The 14,388-nt window shown below is 45.6% G+C and overlaps 1 protein-coding gene across 4 annotated transcripts in view; it reads right to left on the reverse strand.

The window, feature by feature from the left end:
- Positions 1–8,507, reverse strand: part of AP1AR (adaptor related protein complex 1 associated regulatory protein) — a 34,772-nt gene extending 26,265 nt beyond the window's left edge. For 2 of the 4 annotated variants that reach the window (XM_045019207.1, XR_006579818.1), the window contains exon 1: positions 8,204–8,504. In XM_045019207.1, coding sequence (XP_044875142.1) covers positions 8,204–8,280 — 77 coding nt within the window. In that variant the 5' untranslated portion in view covers positions 8,281–8,504. Of the gene's footprint in view, positions 1–6,393; positions 6,444–8,203 lie in introns of those variants that run through there. The other 2 variants (XM_045019210.1, XM_045019208.1) reach the window with 2 other exon arrangements.
- Positions 8,508–14,388: the final 5,881 nt, after the last annotated feature.

A 14,388-nucleotide genomic window follows, 5' to 3' on the forward strand; every position in this document is an offset into this window, starting at 1 on the left:
TTTTTTCAAATTGGAAGGAAGGTGTAAAGAATAAACTCTTTTCCCAGTGAAGGAGTAATGTATCAGGATGATGATCGCTTTGCATTTGCTGCCATTGAGCATTTCTATTTTTAAACTGTGTTAACCAGTTTTAGTACATTTTACCTATTTCCCTCAAGACATCATTCTGGCCAGCCTCTGAAAAACTCATAGCTCATGGTATGACTCATTATGCCTGCTAGCAGTGTTCTATGTAACAAATGCCAACTTGTAGAGTGTCATTCTTTGACTGTTTACTGATGTAGCTAGGGGGCTAACCTTTTATATCCCTTGTTTCTTCAGAAAGATTTCTGATGTATCCAAAAAAGCATCAAGAAACAAGGTCGTAAACCAGCACCATTTGACTTGCCAGTTCTCCATGGATCACAATTTGGGAATCAAATGACATTTTTGGCAGAGGGTGGTTGCGCTTAGCAACTACAGAGATCCAAGCCTTTCTTTGAGCCACTGACTGACATAAGTATATCTTAAGGAGTCAGGCGAGCATAATAAGGAGTTTATCCAAGACTTTCAACCAAGACTTTTTTATTTTCAGGCTATCACCCCTTAGAATATTGGCTCTCAAATAGCAGATCACTGTTGCTTTAGGTATGGTTGTATTTATACATTATAAATTCTAGCACAAGCGTAAATAAAAACTACTGTTCTGTCCAGAAATAACTTCCAGGGTAACCCAATCGTGACTGCTCTTACTCACTGTTAGAGGAGCTTTTCTAGACGTTCAGCTCCCAAAATGTTTTGCAGCACAGAGAAAGAGCACATGAGCGCACACACCACCCATTTAAAAAAGAAAGAGTTAAATTAAGAAAAGAAAAATTTAGGTTGACACTAGGAAAACTTCCAGACTGGTGAGATGTACTAGGCTATGGAATGGTCTCCCAGAGTTTTAAAAAAACAGCTATGTTACAGCAAGCCCAATGGACTGTAACAAGTCTAGGAGGCCTCAAATAAAGCCCAGTTCCTTGACTGATGTAACTGGGTTGGAAAGAACAGACAATATGCCGAAGCCCAGAACTCCACATAACCATGTAGCTCCACTCTTGAGAGGCAGATTCCTCAGCCAAGTATCAGCAACGTAACTGTCATGTTGACTACACTGAAGGCAAAATATTGCAGAAAAACAAATTAATTAGGCTACATGCCTTCATCAGGGTTTGCAGTTAGAAATCAATGGGCCCAAAGTTACTTCAGTGACTATGAAAATCCTTATATGTCTAACTTTAGCCTTCTGTTTTGAAATTTTCAGCCTGTTTTTAAAAAAGTTCACATTAAGTTTAACATTAAAGTCTAAATAACTTTTCATAGTTAATATGGAAGCAATTTTGTTTTGAAGTAAAAGATTTTATGCCATTAAAAGTTTTTTGCTTTTGTTTTTTTAAATAAATAAAAATAATTTTTTTGCCCTAATGCTAAAAAAACTCAGGCACAAGCTTAACACTAAACACAAGCTGGCCGACTTATGTCAGTGGGACTATTCATAAGCATAGTTATGTAACTGAAGTGTTTCCAGAATCAGGGCCTTAATTTTCAATTTTGATTTCTGTCAATACCAATGTTGCAAAATTCAATAAATATACTCTACCTGCAGTGGCATTTTAAAAATTGCATTTATGATTCCATTCATTATTATTTAGTTTGTTAAGTTTTAATCTAAAGTTGCAATAGCACAAATTTCCAAATCAGTTTTAAAAAGCCTCAGATTTAAATTGATGATTGTTTTTACCAAAAAAACAGAAAAAGAAAACAAAAAACCCCCAAGCCATTTACATTGCTTCCCCATGTTGCTTTCGTTTTCAGCTCACAGTAGCATCATGTTTAAAAATGGTCTCCAGAATGCATACCTCCTGTTTTAAACTGAATAACTGTCTAAAGGGATGGATTAAAAAGCAACAGAAGAGGCATCTTGTGTCATTTGGCTCTGTTGTTCCCTCTTATGTACAGAAATGATAAGCGTGGGCCTTTCAGGAACTCAGTGCCCTGAAATCCCACTAAGGTTATGGACGACATGAGGACACTGGGCACCTCTTAGGGTAGGGCCTAGAGTGAACAAGGAAGGAGAGGGGAAAATGTTGCTTTCATCGCCCCTTACCATTTGTCTCATTAGTACATCATTAATGTGCATATGTATATTATGATCCGATATTCTATATTGAATATTCTATATTCAATATTCTATATTGAAATACTGATACATTTGATTATTTTCTTGAAGGAACTTTAAAGGGAGAAGGCTACAATATTGCTTCACGTCTCCATCTCTTGCGGCTCATACAAAACCATGACCTTTTTGACATTACAGGTTAGCCAATTAAACTTTTAAAGTTGATATATCTAGAGAAGAATGACAAAATATTGTATGGGAAAAAGACATACGGGGTTCACATTTACACCTCCATGGAAGGAGTAAATAAGCTAAATACAACCCTGTTTAAGTAGTCACGGGGGGAGGAGAGGTTATATTACAATCTTGTTAATAAAATTAGATATGCAAGAACATGGACATATGGAAAGTTATTAAAAAATTAAACTGATTTTGTTTTTTACTTAAGCGATAAAAATGTTTATGCTTTAATCTTATTAGGGAAATGATAGCAAAAGAATGCCAGGAGCTCCAATTATATTTATTCCCCACAGCTGCCTTTTATGAATGATGTGATCTCTCTAGGAGCAAAGAGAAAAAGCTTATGATTGAGAACAGGGACAAAACTAGACCCGACCTACTTTTTAATATGGCTGGAGGCCAGAGACATTAAGTTTTATTTGAAGAGCAATATTAACATAAATTTGTTTCAGGACACAATTAAAAATGATCATTTTAAAACTGACCAAATTCTGTAGCTTAACAGGCAGCTTAGGCACCTTTCTTGTTGTTCCCACTGAGATCTCAATTACTACAGTAATTCATATAGCAGACACTTTGCTACAAAGCAATTTTAAAATAATCTCCGCAATTTCATACAAAGATAAATTCAATTTAGATTAGTGTTTGTGAAGTGCTTTGCAAGCCTCATATATAAATGCACTAAAGTGCAAAGTAAATAGCAAAGAATTCTTAGCCTGAGCATTTACAAGAGATCTCTCCAATTTTATAGTCTGAGACTTCACTACATACAACAATGAAGGTGAAGCACTAATTTCCTCAGAGAAGCTGAACCTTCTCCCATAAGTGATTACCATTACCTTCAATGGGAGCAGCATCAGATCCCATAAGTATGGATCTGTGTACATGAACAATATGGTTTGGAACCGGGGATTTCTGCCAATTTTATCAGTAAAATTCACTTTACATAGCATTTACTACAGAGGTCTTCAGAATTTCTAAACTCTCTCAACTAATACCATAATATTCTCTCTCCCCTCCCACAGTTCTATGAAACATCTACAAGATTCACAACTTTGTTAAGTCCAACTTTCCCTTTCTCAGTCGCTCATAACTTATTGGAAAAAAATAAATCTTTCTAGACTGAAAGCATTCATGTTGGCTATCAGCAGAGGTGATTATTTTTAATCTTTGGGCAAAATATTTGTTCAGTATATACCTAAGTCAAATATTTATTAACTATCTATAGAAATATATTAAAGACCTTCCCCAAAGACTACACTTAGATTTTTACAGATGCTAATTGATTCATATTTGGCTTACATCACAGATATCAAGACCCCCAAAAGAACACAAATTTGAACAGTTTATTAATTTATGATCTTTTTTCTAAATACAAGCATAGCAGAATTTGGGGGTTTTTTGGTCAACCAAAAGCCACAGTTCAGAATGTTGATAAAAATATGAAATGTTTTAACTTTTCATCAAGCTAAACTCCAAGTCAGTTTAAAGCTACTGAATTTGGGGGAGTGTGCGCGTGCGCAGGCACAGGTATGCATGTCCAACCTGTTCTTAAAAAAAATCCAAGGATGGAGATTCCACAACCTCCCTTGGAAGCCTATTCCAATTCTTAACTATTCTTATAGTTAGAACATTTTTCTTAATATCTAATCTAAATCTCCCTGACTGCAGATTAAACCCATTATTTCCACTGGCCATGGAAAACAAATGATTACTGTGTTCTTTATAACAGCCCTTAACATATCTGAAGACTTATCAGGTCCCCCTTCAGGTTTTCTTTTCTCAAGACTAAATGTCTAGTTTGGTTTTTTTAAACCTTTCCTCATAGGTCAGGTTTTCTAAACCTTTAGCACTTTTGTTACTCTTCTTTGAACTCTCTCCAATTTATTCGTATCTTTCTTAAAGTGTGGCACCCAGAATTGGACACAGTACTCCAGTTGAGGCCTCACCAGTGCAAAGTGTAGTGGGACAATTACTTTCATGGGTAACATACAACACTTGTTAACATGCCCCAAAGTGATATTAGCCTTTTCCACAACTGCATCACACTGCTGACTCATTCAATTTGTGATCCACTACAATCCCTCTGGATCCTTTTTGGCAGTACTATCACCTAGCCAGTTATTCATTTCGTAGTTATGCATTTTATTTTTCCTTCCTAAGTATACCACTTTGCACTTGTCTTTACTAAATTTCACCTGGTTTAATTCATATCAAGTCTCCAATTTGTCAAGGTCATTTTGAATCCTAATCCTGTCCTCTGAAGTTCTTGTAACACCTCCAAACATGGTGTCATCTGCAAATTTTATAAGCATGCTCTCCACTCCATTATTCAAGTCATTGATGAAAATATTGACCAGTACTGAACCCAGGACTAACCCCTAGGGAGCCCCACTAGATACATCCTCCCACTTTGACAGCGAAACATTGACAACTACTCTATGACTATGTATGGTCTTTCAACCAGTTGTGCACCCACTTTATAGTAATTTCATTTAGACTTCTTTTCCCTAGTTTGCTTATAAGAACATCATGTGGGAACTGTGTCGAAAGCCTTACTAAAAAATCAACATATATCACAATTACTCTTTCCCCTGTCCACTAGGCCAGTAACCCCGTTGAAGAAGGAGATTAGGTTGGTTTGGCATGATTTGTTCTTCATGACTGGCTATTCCTCATAACCCTATTAGCCTCTAGGCGCTTACAAAGTGAGTGTTTAATAATTTGTTCCAGTATCTTTCCAGGTACCAAAATTAGCCTGACTGATCTATAATTACTCAGGTCCTCATTATTCCCCTTTTAAAAGTTAGGTTAGCCCTTTTCCAGTCCTCTGGAAACTCACCTGTCCTCAATGAGTTCTCAAAGATAATTGCTAATGGTTCTGAGATTGCTTCAGTTAGTTCTGTAAGTACCCTAATATGAATTTCATCAGGCCTCACCAACTTGAGTGCATTTAACTTACCTAGATATTCTTTAGCCTGTTTTTAACTATATTGGCTTGCTAAACACAATATTTATGCATCTGCCCATCAACCTTTTTCATAAAAACTGAAGCAAAACAGGCATTAAGCGCCTCAGCATTCTTGATGTCATCTTGTATTAGGTCTCTTTCCGGCCCTAAGTGGAGGCCCTACACTTTCCCTTGTCTTTCTCTTGCTCCTAATGTATTGAAAGAAGCTCCTTATTGCCTTTTATGTCCCCTGCTAGGTATAACTTAGGGTATGTCGACACTGGCAAGTTTCTGCGCAACAAGTTATAGCACTTTTATTAAAGCACTGGAATTAAACTGCTGTTGGGTGTCCTTGTGATGGTGGAGTGCATCCACATTAGCAGCTCTTGCAACTGCAAAGAGAGCAGTGCATTGTGGTAGCTATCCCACTGTGCAACTAGCCTTAGGGTGCTTTGGGAAGGGTTTTCAATGCCTCATGGGGCAGGCACAGCACCACATGATGCAGGTTTCCCAATCCCATTGTTCCAGCTGCTTTTCAACTGGGGGGTGGGAGGGAAGAGTGTGTGTGACGAGAGGTATGGCTACACTTGCAAATTTGCAGCGCTGCAGCAGGGTGTGAAAAAACACCCTCTGCAGCGCTGCAAATTGCGGCGCTACAAAGCGCCAGTGTAGTCAAAGCCCCAGCGCTGGGAGCGCGGCTCCCAGCGCTGTCCGTTATTCCCCACAAGGAGCTGGAGTACGGACAGCGCTGGGAGAGCTTTCTCCCAGCGCTGGGTCTTTGACTACACTTAGCGCTTCAAAGCGCTGCCGCGGGAGCGCTGCCGCGGCAGCGCTTTGAAGCGCTAATGTAGCCATAGCCAGGAAGTGTGTGTGTATATGTATGGGGGGGGAGGGTGTGTTTTGGGGGATAGAGAGTGTGTCAGCATGCTGTCTTGTAAGTTCAGCCAGCGGCAGGAAGCAACCAGTCCTGAGGCAGGGAGAAAACCCTGACATCAGTCCCCTGCCTCCCTCTCCAGTTCGCTGCACAGCAATCTCTTTCTTTCTCACACACACACACACCTACCTCTCTCTGTGTTCAACAGGAGGAGCATTCCACATTAATGGTTTGCTTTGTGTCCCAGAGTAGATCAGCACAGCATGCAATGGCTGTCAGAAAGGGAGCTTGGTGCAGCGAAGTTCAAACAAGGAGCAGAGCAGCCACTCAAGGGATTATGGGACACTTCTGGAGACCAATTGATTGCTTTCTGCACTGTAATGTGTTTATGCTGCCAATACAGCACTGGAGCTAGGGTGACCAGACAGCAAGTGAGAAAAAATCAGGATGGGGGTGGGGAGTAATAGGAGCCTATATAAGAAAAAGACCCAAACTTTGGGACATCTTATCACCCTAGCTGGAGTCTCTGCACTTTAAGGCTTACGATTCTCATCGGGGTGGTTTTTTGCAACGCTGCAACTGAGGAGTTTCTGTGCACCAAGTGGCTTGGCAGTGTGTACACCTCAGGAGTTAACACTGCAGAAAGCTGCTTTACTGCACAGAAACTTTCCAGTGTAGACAAGGCCTTATTGTGTCTTGGTCTTTTTTTTTTTGTTCCTAGATGCTTGTGCTATTCTTTTATACATCTCCTTCACAATTCATGCATAGTTCTACTTCTTATAAGATTCCTTTTTGATTTTGCAGTCCATTAAAGAGCTCCTGATATGAAAAATAGTAAAAAGCCAATATGGATCTGTCATTCACACTGGGATAGTTTGCAGTTGTGCCTTTAATACTGTTTCCTGGGGAACTCACAGCCCTCCTAAACTCCTTTATCACCTGGGATCTTCTTCCCATGGGATCTTACCTAGCAAGTCTTTGAGCCTGTTAAAGTCTGCCTTTTTGAAGTCCATTGTCCTTATTTTGCTGCTCTTGCCTTAACTTCCTTTGAATCGTGAAATCTATCAATTCATGATCACTTTTACCCAAACCATCTTCCACCTTCAGATTCACCAGTTCCGGTCAGAATCATGCTGGTCAGAAACATGTCTAAAATGGCTGTCTCCCCTAGTTACTTCCTCCACTTTCTGAAACAAAAAAAACTGTCCCCAATGCAGTCCAAGAATTTACTGAAAACTAATAGTTGTGCAGTCAAAGGGGCTCACGGAAACTATACATCAGAATTTTAAGTTTACACCCTCTCTGGACACTGCTAAATTACCTTTACCAGAGATTACTTTTATCCCTGGGGGTCATAATTGCTGTTGGAGAACAAAGGATTTACCTTGTGAAGGTACCAGGAGGCACCAACTCCCAGCAGCAAGTTTTCAATATAATTTCCTAAGTAGCATTAGAGTCCTAGGGCTAATTTACATTAGAAAATAAGACCAACCAACCTACATTGCTCAAGGGCCTGAAGAATACACACCCCTGAGTGGCACAGTTAAGCTGATCTAAGTCCCTGTGTAGACTGCGCTAGGCTGATGGAAGAATTCTTCTAGCAACCTATCGCCTCTTGGGCGGGTAGATCACCTACACCGATTCTGTCCAGGCTGGAGGCCCGAGCCATGGGAGGGGGGTGGGGGGGAGTCACCTCCCAGAGCTTCCTCCAGGCCACAGCGCCACCTGGCACCTCGCCAACCCCCGGCCGCCTCCATCTACCCTTCCCAGGTACACCCCGCCGGGCCCGATCCCGAGCCAGCCCCGACCAACGCCCGCTCCCGCCCGTGCCCGGCCCCGCTTCCTGCCCTGCCAGCGGTACATCTACCCCGGGGTCGGCCCCCTCGCAGGGAGGGAACAGCCCAGCTCGCCCAGCGCGGGACCCGGCCGAGTCCGCCCCCACCCCACCGGGCGCAGGGCGGCGCCTCCCCGCCCCAGGGGGCCGCTCCTTCCGCCTTACCCTCCGCCGCGCTGGATGCGCCCCGCTTCTCGCCGCAAGAAGAGGCCGCAGCACCCCTGCGCCCAGCAGTTCCCCATCGCATACTGGGGGCAGCCCCAGGCCTCGGCCCGGAATCCAACGGCCCAACGGCCGCGGCATCAACGGCCGCGGAGGGGGGAAGGGCCGGCTCGGCTACGCTCGCCGCGGAGCAGGGGGAAGGAGCGCCCGGCCGAAGCGCCCCGCCGCCAGCCTCATGGCCCCGCCGCTCCCGCTCCCGCTCCCCCGGCGCGCAGCTGCCTGGTGCGCCCGGCCGCCGAGTGCCGCCTGCGGCCCACGGCGCGAGGAGCTGGCAGGTGCGAGCATGCGCAGTAGGGCGAGCCTCTTCCCTCCGCCCCCACCCGCTCCGCCCCTCGCCGCCTCCTGTGCCGGGCTGTCCCCCCGCGCCTCCTGCCGGGAGCCGTGCCCAGGGCCCCCCCCGCCCGCCGCCTGTCCCTTACAGCCTCGCGGGCTCCGTCCCCAGCTCCCTGCCCCGGGCGGGGCGGGGCGGCCCCCCCCGCGCGCGCGCCGTGGTGACGCTCCAGGGGGGGCCTGGACTCGCCAGGAATTAAAGCTCAGTCTTTAATGAGCGATCGGGTCACGTAATGAGCCCTCCGGGAACACACCCACCCAAAGCGGGCAGCCCTGTCCCCAGCCTGCAGCAAACCACGCGTCAGGGCCCCACCAGGCACGGGAGAGGCTTAAAGACACCGTCAGACTTTAAATAACTAAATTAAATGTTTGGCCCCTTCCTTCAGGTTTGCTGAGTCAGGGCTGCCCAGAGCATTCATGGGGCCTGGGGTCTTCAGCAGCGGGAGGCCTTCCGCTCCGGGGCACTTTGGGGGGGCGGTCCCAGAGCGAGAGAAGGACCCGCTGCTGAACTGCTGCCAGAGGTGGGGGGTTCCCCAGGGGTGGGGAAACCCAGAGACGGGGGGGGGGGGTACGGCAGGAGGCAGAGCCCTGAGAAAAGGGCACTGGGGTCCTGGGAGGGACACGGAGGCCAATGGCAAGCGGCTCACCGGCCTGCACAGGGCGCTCCGGGGTCCAAGGGATGGTCATTCTCGAGGACGCCCAGCAGGAGGCGCTGCCGGGGTGTACTACATGCTGTATAACAAGGGCCAGAAGACTTCCCTGAATTAATTCCTGTTTGAAATAGGGCATATATTTAGGAAAATATCCAATTTTGATTTAAAATTTTCCAGTAATGAAGAATCTACCACAACACTTAGTATATTGTTCCAATGGTTAATCACCCTCACTGTTAAAAATCTTCACCTTGGTTCTAGTTTGACTTGTAGCCACCACTAGATTTTTTTTATACCTTTGTCTGCCAGAGTGAAGAGCCCTTTATTATGAAATTTCTGTTCCCATGTAGGTACTTACAGCCATGGTGTAGCTAGGAGTGGACATTATGGTGGCTAGGCCATGACCAAAGGTCAGGTGTCACAGAAAGAGCATGAGCCATGAGGGCCTTAAATCAGTGCTCCACCAGGCTCTCTTCCCCCCGACCCGGGTGCCAGCCCCACGGTCCCTCCGTGGCTCACCATCCACCATGGGTTATTCACTCCAAGCCGCACAGATCCATGCATCCATCCATCCCCGTTACCTGGTACAGGCTAGCCAGGACATGTATGGAGTACACAGCCTCACCTTCTGCAACACGCACATTAACATCTCTGTGATATTAACACACTAACACACCAACACTGATAGGGTTAGAGTGGCAAGAGAGGCCAATTAATCTTAGGCCCAGGGTTGTGAGTTCAATCCTTGAGGGGGCCATTTAGGGATTTGGCGATTGGTCCTGCTTTGAGCAGGGGGTTGGACTAGATGATCTCCTGAGGTCCCTTCCAACCCTAATAATCTATGATTCTATGACCTGGAGCAGAAGGAGCCCCCACTGCTGAATTGGCACCAAAGACCTGGAGCAGAAGAAGCTCCGGGTCTTCGGCAGCGGGTCCTTCACTCACTCTGGGTGTGTTTGGTGGCACGGAAGGACCTGCTGCTGAAGACCCACCGAAAACTCATGGGGGCCCCTGAGGGGCCTGGGGCAAATTGCACCTCCCCCCAGCCCGGTGGCCCTGCGCTGAGCTCATGGTTTCAAGCTTTTTCTCTCTGAGGCTAAGAACAAGAACCCTTTTGAAATGAAAAAAAGAGGAGATTCTCAAATGCCACATTGTGAGAGATGCACTAAAACTTCGAGAATTGACAACAATGCTAAGGTGACCTTCCTAGGTTTCAAGGAAATAAAGATCCACTATGAAAAACACATCTTTAAGAGACCATACCCTGGATGCTTTATTCAAAGTACAAAATCACACATAGTGAATGAACTTTTATGTTGTTCCATTGCTGCAACTCCACATTGAATAAAGGTCATAGGACAGCAGCCATCAAATAGGGAATGTTTCTTACATAAGGGGTGGTCACAACATTGGGATCATCCTAATCACCAGTGGTTGGTAATCCTAGTCTAAAGGGTTCACCCAAGAGTACCTGGGTTTCAAGATGAAGCCTCAGCTATACTGTGCCAGTCAATTGCAGATGAACATGTGTGGGGTGGAGTGGGGAGGGCAAATGAAGGAGAAAGGGTCTCTCTGGTAGCACGGGCCTTACCTATTGAATGCTTCTCAGATCAGGACCACTGCCTAGGACCTGATCCAAACCTGGAAGAGAATCCAACATAGGGTGCAGAGAAGCCACAAATGAGACAATCAAAAGGAAGTGAATGGAGGGAAGAGAGACAGCATGGCAGACAGAGACACACACCCTGTGTGTGGGAGAGAAAGATGTGCATTGCCCCTTTAAGTACACTGACACCATATTCTAAATCAGGGGTCAGCAACCTTTCAGAAGTGGTGTGCCGAGTCTTCATTTATTCACTCTAATTTAAGGTTTGGCGTGCCAGGAATACATTTTAACGTTTTTAGAAGGTGTCTTTCTACAAGTCTATAATATATAACTAAACTATTGTTGTATGTAAAGTAAATAAGGTTTTTAAAATGTTTAAGAAGCTTCATTTAAAAATTAAATTAAAATGCAGAGTTCCCCAGACCAGTGGCCAGGACCTGGGCAGCGTGAGTGCCACTGAAAATCAGCTTGCGTGCCGACTTCGGCATGCGTGCCATAGGTTGCCTACCCCTGTTCTAAGTACATTGCTTTTAAAAAGATCAGGAAGTTGAGACAGCAGATGCGGCCAGCTCTCTGTCCTGAGCCCTCCTACTGTGTATCCCCCTGCTCTATATGGAGAAGGGGTAAGTGGGGGGCAGGAGTAAGGGGGAGTGGGATACCCTGATATTAATCCCCCTCCCCTGCACAGCAAGCAGGAGGCTCCCAGGAGTAGCTCTCAGCCAGAGGCAGGAGCAACACATGGCACTGGGAGGAGGGACAGCAGAACTGCCGATGTATTGTATTAAATTTCTCCCCGCGTGGGGTATGACTTACAGATGCCAGTCCTGTTGCTCTGTAAGTAGCATATTCCTATGGGGAGAAATTTAATAGACTACACCTGGTGGCTCTTGCAGCCCTGCCACCCAGAGCGCAGGCATAGCTGCTACCCTGCCTATCTCTATCTTTGAAAGACAGGCCCCCCCGCGGATGGCCTTGCGGAGAATCTGGTCCGAACCTCAATTCTGGGTTACAGCCCAGGGCCCTGTACTGCACAGCTAAGTCAAATCCTCTACCCATATTGCAGTTTTCCCTGCACCATTTCCTTCCTCACCTCCTTCCTTCCCTTCTAGGTCTCCCAATCTGTCCCCTGGGTGCTCACTGAAGACCCTGCAGGCACCTTTTGACTCCCTGTATTCTCTTTCCTCCAGCCCTTCCCCAGCTGGGCCCATTCAGTAGTTAAACCTGAAATCACCTAATTTCTCTCAGGTGGGGCCCATTCTGTAATCAGGGCTGGCTTCCTCAGGGGCTCTCTATTATTATCTCAGAGATCTGGATGAGCTCTGAGAGTTGATCTCTCTCTTTCTCTCCATATCTATCTATATCTATAGATAGATATATACATATAGATTAGATATAAATATACATAGATACAGATATAGATAGATAAGAATTTTATTGTCAGGCTTTGGCTCTGACCCTCTTACACCAGTCACTGTAACTGACTTCTACTCTGGGTTATCTGGATTCTTCTAATGATATTGGGCCAGCCAATGGTCCCATGCTGCATTCCATGAGCTGAAGATCTGGCCCGTTGTTCTCATGGGAGCCATCAAGATTCCAAACCACCATTAATGACCCACACTTTGCATAAGTACAATAGGACCTCGGAGCTATATTTCCTATTTCTAGTTTCAGACACAAGAATGATATACATACAAATAGCATGACCACACTCAGTATATTATAAGTTTTGTAATGATACCTTACAAGAGACCTTCTGCATGAAGCATATTCCAGTTACATTATATTCACACTCATTAGCATATTTTCATAAAATCATATAGAGTGCAACATCACAGTACCTTTCTATTGCCTCAAAAACACTCTAAGACCTGCTCCATTTGGATTAGGAGAGATAGATCTCCCAAAGATTTAACATTTGCTCTTGATATCCAGGCATCCCAATTTTTTACAGTGTGGTAGGCATGTTGGGAAAATGCCACGTCTGGTTTCCACCTTAGGGCTCTGAACCACTGACGGACATGCTCGGGTGTTAGCCCCATCCTAATTCTGGACTTTTGTTAAAAAGTTTGTACTCGTTCATGTATTTTTTAGGCATTTCAGCTGCCATCTCTGCTAGGGGTTCACTGAGTTGTGGCCTCAGCTCCATCATATACTGCTCTGTAGGGATGTTGTATCCAAGGCAGGCCCTTTCAAAAATGTTCTAAGAAGGCCTCTATCATCGCTTACCTTGTAGGTGGGGAATTTCTTGGAATGGGGAACAGTACCTGAAGGAGGACTGTTAGGGCTTCCTGGTTGACTCAGTTCAGCCCTTTCCAGCTCCAAGCGCTCCGCCTCCACTTCCAAGCGCTCCATCCATAAGAAGAAATTCCTGTCTTCTGCAATTTGAACTCGGTATGGGTCCATCTGGTTTCTGAACATTTAGGGTGCACTTGCTTCATATTTTTAAGCTTTTCTCTGCAATTACAAAGATTGGAAACATTTTTAAAATGAAATCCAAGATTCTAGCAACCAGGGTTTTAAGAAAAACACTAAGTATCATGAGACTCACTGAAAATAGCAGAAGTTGGAAACATTGGCATTTGGGTCCATTCCACTTCCCGCTCTGCCCACCTATTGTAGGTGTAAGAATAGAACACTGCTCAGAGAGAGTGGTGTGACCCTGGCTGTAGGAGAGTTCCATAATCATGCTTTCCTACTATGTCTGAGGGGAGAGAAAGAAGAAGTGACAGAAAACAAAAAAGCATGAGGGGGCATGTGAGGATACCAAGGAGGATAGGTCAGAAGTGGATGGTGTGATGTTTAGTAATTCAAGAATTGGCGGCGCAGCAGGGCTAAGGCAGGATCCCTCCATGCCCTGGCTCTGCACTGCTTTGCTCCCTGAGGTGGCCAGCATGTCCGTCCCCTAGGCAGAGGAGTCAGGCTGCATTGCATGGTGCATGCTGCATGCTGCCCATAGGCGCCACCCCTGCAGCTCCCATTGGCTGCGGTACCTGGCCAATGGGAGCTGCAGAGCCGGCACTGGGGGCAGCGCACAGAGATTCCCTGAACACCCCTCGCCTAGGAGCCGCAGGGGCACATAAGCAAGCCAGCGCTTGTGGCTCCAGCCCTGGGGCCGGGGGGGGGGGGGAAAAGGGGGCGTGAGGCTCAGGGACTGGTGTATGGCCTGTGGCACACAGACATGCCGCTGGCCAGATGAAAAGAAGCAGCAGGCCGAATCCAGCCTGCGGGGCTCCCCTTAGCCTGATGCCCTGGACTGCAGCCCCTAAAGCCCCTGCATTAATAGGGCCCTGCTTATAGGGATATAGTGTTGATGGGATACTGAAACAGAGAAAGTGGAGAAAATAAAATATCTGTTTCAAAAAGTCAACATCTCATCGTGACTCACATTTTGGAGGTCTCAGAGCCTCACTGCTCCATTGACCAATAATCACTCAGTTACACAGCCCCATATTAGCATTCAAAGTGCACACAATCCCCAGTCTCTCTCCCAGTATCATTACCCTGAGCCACTTTGCCATTCTGTATGGCAGTAAAGC

This window comes from Mauremys mutica, chromosome 5 (assembly GCF_020497125.1).
Source record: "Mauremys mutica isolate MM-2020 ecotype Southern chromosome 5, ASM2049712v1, whole genome shotgun sequence".
NCBI lineage: Eukaryota > Metazoa > Chordata > Testudines > Geoemydidae > Mauremys > Mauremys mutica.